Here is a 7,520-nt window from a genome sequence, read left to right on the forward strand (position 1 = left end):
TGTGTGTCCAGTGTGTGTGTCCTGTGTGTGTGTGTGTGTGTGTCCAGTGTGAGTGTGTGTGTGTGTGTGTCCAGTGTGTGTGTGTCCAGCGTATGTGTGTGTGTCCAGTGTGTGCGTCCACTGTGTGTGTGTGTTTGTGTGTGTCCAGTGTGTGTGTGTCCAGTGTGTGTGTGTGTGTGTCCAGTGTGTGTGAGTGTGTGTGTAAGTGCGTATGTGTGTGTGTCCAGTGTCTGTGTGTGTGTCCAGTGTGTGTGAGTGTGTGTGTCCAGTGTGTGTGTGTGTCCAGTGTGTGTGAGTGTGTGTGTATGTGTGTGCGTCCTGTGTGTTTGTGTGTGTGTCAGGTGTGTGTTTGTCCAGTGTGTGTGTGTGTGTGTGTGTGTGTGTGTGTGTCCTGTGTGTGTGTGTTTGTGTGTGCCCAGTGTGTGTGTGTCCAGTGTGTATGTGTGTGGGTCCAGTGTGAGTGTGTGTGTGTGTGTGTGTCCAGCGTATGTGTGTGTCCAATGTGTGTGTCCAGTGTGTGTGTGTGTTTGTGTGTGTCCAGAGTGTGTGTGTGTGTGTGTGTGTGTGTGTGTGTGTGTGTCTGTGTCCAGTGTGTGTGTGTGTCCTGTGTGTGTGTGTCCTGTGTGTGTGTGTGTCCAGTGTGTGTGAGTGTGTTAATGTGTCCAGTGTGTGTGTGTCCTGTGTGTGTGTGTCAGGTGTGTGTGTGTGTGTGTCCAGTGTGTGTGAGTGTGTGTGTCCAGTGTGTGTGTGTGTGTGTCCAGTGTGTGTGTGTGTGTCCAGTGTGTGTGTGTGTGTGTGTGTTTGTCCTGTGTGTGTGATCAATGTATGTGTGTCCTGTGTGTGTGTGTGTGTTTGTGTGTGTGTGTGTGTGTACAGTGTTTGTGTATCAAGTGTGTTTGTGTGTCCAGTGTGTGTCAGTGTGTGTGTCCAGTATGTGTGTGTGTTCAGTATGTGTGTGTGTGTGTCCAGTGTGTGTGTGTGAGTGTCCAGTGTGTGTGTGTCCAGTGTGTCAGTGTGTGTGTGTGTGTCCAGTGTATGTGTGTGTGTGTGTGTGTGTGTGTCCAGTGTGTGTGTGTGTGTGTCAGTGTTACCATGGTTATTATTTACAGGGACACTGAGGAGTCAACCAAAACCCAAAACCCTGGATAGAGGGGCTCAGTGAATGTGGAGTGGAATGTGTTCAGGTGGGTCAGTGTGTCAGAGGAGACTCTGTAGAAGGACAGAGTGCCGGCTGGCCAGTCCAGATACACTCCTACTCTGTGGGAGCTGGAGGAGGGGACGTCTATGGTAGTGGACATATTATTGTGACAGGCAGAGTAACTGTTGTCAGAGCAGGACAGACTCCAGGACTTGTCATTATCTCCAATCCTACAGTCACTACCCCTTCCTCTCCTGCTGATTCCTTTATATGCCACTCCTATACCAGCCCAACTCCCACTCCACTCTACCTCCCAGTAACAGCGCCCAGTCAGACCCTCTCTACACAGCACCTGTTCCCAGACCTCAAATCTCTCTGGGTGATCAGGATACGGCTGCTTCTCTGTCCTACATGTCACCTTTCTGTTCTCCTCAGACAGAGAGAGGAGTCTGTTTACTGTGTTTAGGTCCAGTGTGAGATCACAGACATCTGATGGATGAAACCAGACACAATATTAGAAATCATCATCATTCACATTAGAATGTTAACTCACTTTTCACTAATTCATTTAATGTAGATGTTTCTAGGTATCAAAAGGAGAAGTTAAGGTAACTTGAGATTTGTTCAATGATCATATGTTATACTGTATGGTAATATAAAACACACTTATTCCCATTAATTACACACACACACACACACACACACACACACACACACACATCCGGAACAAACACAAACACACACACACACACATTGTCAAAGCAACTCTTTGTAAACTTTGGTGTCCCTGATTTGTGCTTCTGTAGAACTACAGCTGATATTTAATATGACCAAGTAAGTAATGATGGTGGTCTTTGACTTTGACTTCACTTGAATTAAGACTTATTCTTAGTCATATTCTTCACAGCAGTCAACACTCACATTTTCTAAGTCCAGGTTTCATTGTGTTCTCTCCACCATGTTCCACACTGTAGCGGTAAGCAGAAGAACAGACAGTCATTGAGGGATACCCCTGAACTCTCACACACACACACACACACACACACACACACACACACACACACACACACACACACACACACACACACACACACACACACACACACACACACACACACACACACACACACACACACACACACACACACACACACACACACACACACACACACACACACACACACACAAACAGTCAGTACATACATTTGTCCAAGTGTGTGTGTGTGTGTGTGTCCACTGTGTGTGTGTGTCCAGTGTGTGTTTGTACAATGTGTGTGTCCAGTGTGTGTGTGTGTGTTTCCAGTGTGTGTGTGTGTGTGTTTCCAGTGTGTGAGTGTGTGTGTATGTGTCCAGTGTGTGTGTGTGTGTGTGTCCAGTGTGTGTGTGTGTGTGTGTGTCCAGTATGTGTGTGTGTGTGTGTGTGTCCGGTGTGTGTCCAGTGTGTGTGTGTGTGTGTCTGTCTGTCCAGGGTGTGTGTGTATGTCAAGTGTGTGTGTTTGTGTGTCCAGTGTGTGTGTGTGTGTGTGTGTGTGTCCAGTGTGTGTGTGTGTGTGTGTCCAGTGTGTGTGTGTGTGTGTGTGTGTGTGTTTGTCCAGTGTGTGTTTGTGTACAGTGTGTGTGTGTGTGTGTGTGTGTGTGTGTGTGTGTGTGTCCAGTGTGTGTGTGTGTGTTTGTCCAGTGTGTGCATGTGTGTCCATTGTGTGTGTCCAGTGTGTGTTTGTGTCCAGTGTGTGTGTGTCCAGTGTGTGTGTGTGTGTGTGTGTGTGTGTGTGTCCAGTGTGTGTGTGTGTTTGTCCAGTGTGTGTATGTGTGTCCATTGTGTGTATGTGTGTCCAGTGTGTGTGTATGTCTAGTGTGTGTGTGTGTGTGAGTGTGTGTCCAGTTGTGTGTGCGTGTGTGTGTGTGTGTGTGTGTCCAGTGTGTGTGTGTATGTGTTTTTCCTTTTTGTGTGTGTGTGTGGGGCCAGTGTGTGAGTGTGTTTGTGTGTGTTTGTTTGTCCAGTGTGTGTGTGTGTCCAATGTGAGTGTGTGTGTGTCCAGTGTTTGTGTGTCCAGTGTCTGTGTGTGTGTGTGTGGGTGTCCACTCTGTGTGTGTGTCCAGTGTGTGAGTGTGTGTGTGTGTCCAGTGTGAGTGTGTGTGTGTCCAGTGTGTGTGTGTGTGTGTGTGTGTGTGTGTGTGTCTGTGTGTGTGTGACCATTGTGTGTGTGTGTGTGTGTGTGTGTGTGTGTGTGTGTCCAGTGTGAGTGTGTGTGTGTGTGTGTGTGTCCAGTGTGTGTGTGTGTGTGTGTGTGTATGTCCAGTGTGTGTGTGTGTGTGTCCAGTGTATGTGTGTCCAGTGTGTGTGTGTGTCCAGTGTGTGTGTGTGTGTGTGTCAAGTGTGTCCAGTGTGTGTGTGTGTGTCCAGTATGTGTGTGTTTGTCCAGTGTGTGTGTGTGTGTGTGTGTGTGTCCAGTGTGTGTGTGTGTGTGTGTGTGTCCAGTGGGTGTGTGTGTCCAGTGTGTGTTTGTGTGTGTGTGTGTGTGTGTGTGTGTGTGTGTAGTGTGAGTGAGTGTGTGTGTCCAGTGTGTGAGTGTGTGTGTGTTCAGTGTGTGTCCAGTGTGTGTGTGTGTGTGTTTTTGTCCATTGTGTGTGTGTATGTCCACACTGGACCCACACACACACAGGACACACAGGACACACACACACACACACACACACACAGGACACACACAAACACACACACACACACTGGACACACACACACACACACACACTGGACACAGAAACACACACACACACACACTGGACTGTAACACTCTGGCTCCACGGACCTTTATTCTTGAGCCAGGGTTGTTCATGTTCATTTGTTTTGGGTGTATTTCTATGTTGGGGTGTCTAGGTTGTGGTATTTCTATGTTGGGTGTTTGTGCGTGTTTGTATTCATTGACTCCCAATCGGAGGTAACGAGTGTCAGCTGTTCGGCTCGTTATCTCTGATTGGGAGCCATATTTAAGATGTAGGTTTTCTGGTGTTAGTTGTGGGTTATTGTTTCCATGTTCTATGTTCAGTCTGTGTACTGAGGACGTCACGGATCGTGTTTTGTTTTGTCGTGTGTTTCTTTATTTATTAAAGTCATGTTCACTTGCAACGCTGCGCATTGGTCTCATCCTTACGACCGCCGTGACAGAATAACCCACCACAAAAGGACCAAGCAGCGCGCCCAGGAGCAGAGGATGGAGTGTCTGGAGAGTCTGGCGAGGAAGTTAGATGCCTGGTCCACGGGGAGGAGAGACCCCCAGAAAATTTTTTGGGGGGGGCTCACGACGTCGGGGCAGAAGGTGTACGGCCCGGAGGAGTGCAAGAGGTTGGCAGATATGGCCGCCAGTACAAGGGGGCTACTGGGTAAAGCAGGGAAGGAAAGTGTTGAGGCACGGCATGTGGTACTGGGGTGTGTAACCAGTTCGGTCCGGCCCGTTCCTAGTCCCGAGGTGCAGCCAGTAGTGTGTGTTCCCCGTACGGTACGGCCTGTTCCGGTCCCTCGCACTAAGTGTACGGTGCGCGTCGCCAGCCCAGCCCGGCCTGTTCCTACTCCACGCACCAGGGATACGGTGCGCTTCGCCAGCCCAGCCCGGCCTGTTCCTGCTCCACGCACCGGGGATGCGGTGCGCTTCGCCAGCCCGGCCCGGCCTGTTCCGGCCACTCGCACCAGGGATACGGTGCGCGTCGCCAGCCCCGCCCGGCCTGTTCCTGCTCTCCGCACTAGGCGTGAGGTGAGTCCCCAGGGTCCAGCATGCCCTGTTCCGGCTCCCCGCACTAGGCGTTATGGGAGTCCCCAGGGTCCAGCATGCCCTGTTCCGACTCCCCGCACTAGCCCTGAGATGCGTGTCCTCAGCCTGGTACCTCCAGTTCCGGCACCACGCATCAGGCCTACGGTGCGTCCCCAGGGCCAAGCATGCCCTGTTGCTTCTCCCCGCACTAGCCCTGAGATGCGTGTCCTCAGCCCGGTACCTCCAGTTCCGGCACCACGCACCAGTTCTACGATGCGCTTCAGACAGCCAGAGTCTGCCGTCTGCCTAACGGGGCCTGAACTGTCCGTCTGCCCAACGCCGTCTGAACTGCCCGTCTGCCCAACGGCGCCTGAACTGCCCGTCTGCCAAGCGCCGCAGGGGCTGCCCGTCTGCCATGAGCCTGCAAAGCCGCCCGTCTGCCATGAGCCTACAGAGCCGTCCGCCAGACCGGAGCCGCTAGAGCTCTCCGCCAGACAGGAGCAGCCAGAGCCTTCCGCCAGACAGGATCAGCCAGAGCCTTCCGCCAGACAGGATCAGCCAGAGCCTTCCGCCAGACAGGATCAGCCAGAGCCTTCCGCCAGACAGGATCAGCCAGAGCCTTCCGCCAGACAGGATCCGCCAGAGCCAGCCAGCCAGGATCCGCCATTTAGTCCGGTACTGTCCCTTAGCCCGGTGCTGCCCCTTAGTCCGGTGCTGCCCCTTAGTCCGGTGCCGCCCCTTAATCCAGTGGGGTTTAGTTGGGGGGTGGTCATGAGGAAGGGTAGAAGAAAGCGGAGGTTGACTAAGGTGGAGTGGGGACCACGACCTGGGCCAGAGCCGCCACCAGGGACAGACGCCCACCCAGACCCTCCCCTAGACTGTTTGCTGGTGCGCCCGGAGGTCGCACCTTTAGGGGGGGGTAATGTAACACTCTGGCTCCACGGACCTTTATTCTTGAGCCAGGGTTGTTCATGTTCATTTGTTTTGGGTGTATTTCTATGTTGGGGTGTCTAGGTTGTGGTATTTCTATGTTGGGTGTTTGTGCGTGTTTGTATTCATTGACTCCCAATCGGAGGTAACGAGTGTCAGCTGTTCGGCTCGTTATCTCTGATTGGGAGCCATATTTAAGATGTAGGTTTTCTGGTGTTAGTTGTGGGTTATTGTTTCCATGTTCTATGTTCAGTCTGTGTACTGAGGACGTCACGGATCGTGTTTTGTTTTGTCGTGTGTTTCTTTATTTATTAAAGTCATGTTCACTTGCAACGCTGCGCATTGGTCTCATCCTTACGACCGCCGTGACATGGACACACACACACACACACACTGGACCCACACACACGACACACACACACTGGACACACACACACACTGGACAGACAAACACACAAACAGTGGACACACTCACACACACACACACACACACACACACACACACACACACACACACACACACACACACACACACACACACACACACACTGAACACACACACAAAAACACACATTGGACCCGCACACACACATTGGACACACACACAAACTGGACACAAACACACACACACACACACACACACACACACACACACACACACACACACACACACACACACACACACACGGTCAGCATATAACTTAGTCCAAGTGGTGGTCAGAATGTTTGTCTTAACTAGCCTGATAACTCCAACATGTCTGATATGAACATTGACATAAACCCTCTACATACTTGAGTTTCTCCAGTCTGCAGTGTGGATCCTCCAGTCCAGCAGAGAGCAGTCTGACTCCTGAGTCTCCTGGGTGATTGTAGCTCAGGTCCAGCTCTCTCAGGTGTGAGGGGTTTGACTTCAGAGCTGAGACCAGAGAAGCACAGCCTTCCTCTGTGACTAGACAGCCTGACAGCCTGCAAAGAGTCAAATCATATTAAAACCACACTGCCATTCTTTGGTGGTGAAAATAGTGGCAGTATATTTTTTTCAACATATTCAGATACATCAATGTCCTGAAACCTGCCATATATATTCATAAATGAATGTATCATTACTAGAAATTATAATAATATTGCTTGTAGATAGAAAAATGTATAGTACAAATATTTGAGTTGACTGACCAGAGCAGTTTAAAAAGCAGTATCAGTCAAAAGACAGACAGTGAGGTATCATATTTAGATTGTATTGAGTATACAGTCCACACCATATCTATTTTGACAGTAAAGCTGACATTTGAAATGTGGCTCTATACTCCAGCATTTTGGATTTGAGATCAAATGTTTCATATGAGGTGACAGTATATAATGTCACCTTTTTTTTAGGGTATTTCAATACATATCTGTTTCAACATTTAGAAATGAAAGCACTTTACGTATCTAGTCCCCCTATTTGAAGAAGTCATAAGTATTCTGACCAAATCACTTATGGTGTATTAAAGTAGTCAAAAGTTTAGTATTTTGATCCAAACTCATTGGTTGCATTTGCAGTTTGTTTTGGTTGTGTTTTGGGTTATGTTTTGCCCGATATTAACTGAATGGTGGATGATGACTGGAGTAAGTTTCTGTCTAAGTGAGTAGATAACATGTTTCTAAACACTACTAAATTAATCCTGATGATGCCATGATTAAGAAAAAATATTTAATGAATCATGAAT

General features: G+C 49.4%; 1 protein-coding gene across 1 annotated transcript; it reads right to left on the bottom strand.

Annotated features, from left to right (window-relative positions):
• Window positions 1–862: 862 nt before the first annotated feature.
• Window positions 863–1,640, bottom strand: LOC311099349 (stonustoxin subunit beta-like; the record flags this gene model as incomplete). The annotated part of the gene is made up of 1 exon (XM_084140067.1): window positions 863–1,640. A coding segment is annotated over one exon (537 nt), but the record flags the coding sequence as incomplete, so codon positions are not given.
• Between the last annotated feature and the right edge of the window lie 5,880 nt (window positions 1,641–7,520).

Source organism: Coregonus lavaretus (assembly GCF_964263955.1).
Source record: "Coregonus lavaretus genome assembly, chromosome: 2".
In the NCBI taxonomy this organism is placed as follows: Eukaryota; Metazoa; Chordata; class Actinopteri; order Salmoniformes; family Salmonidae; genus Coregonus; species Coregonus lavaretus.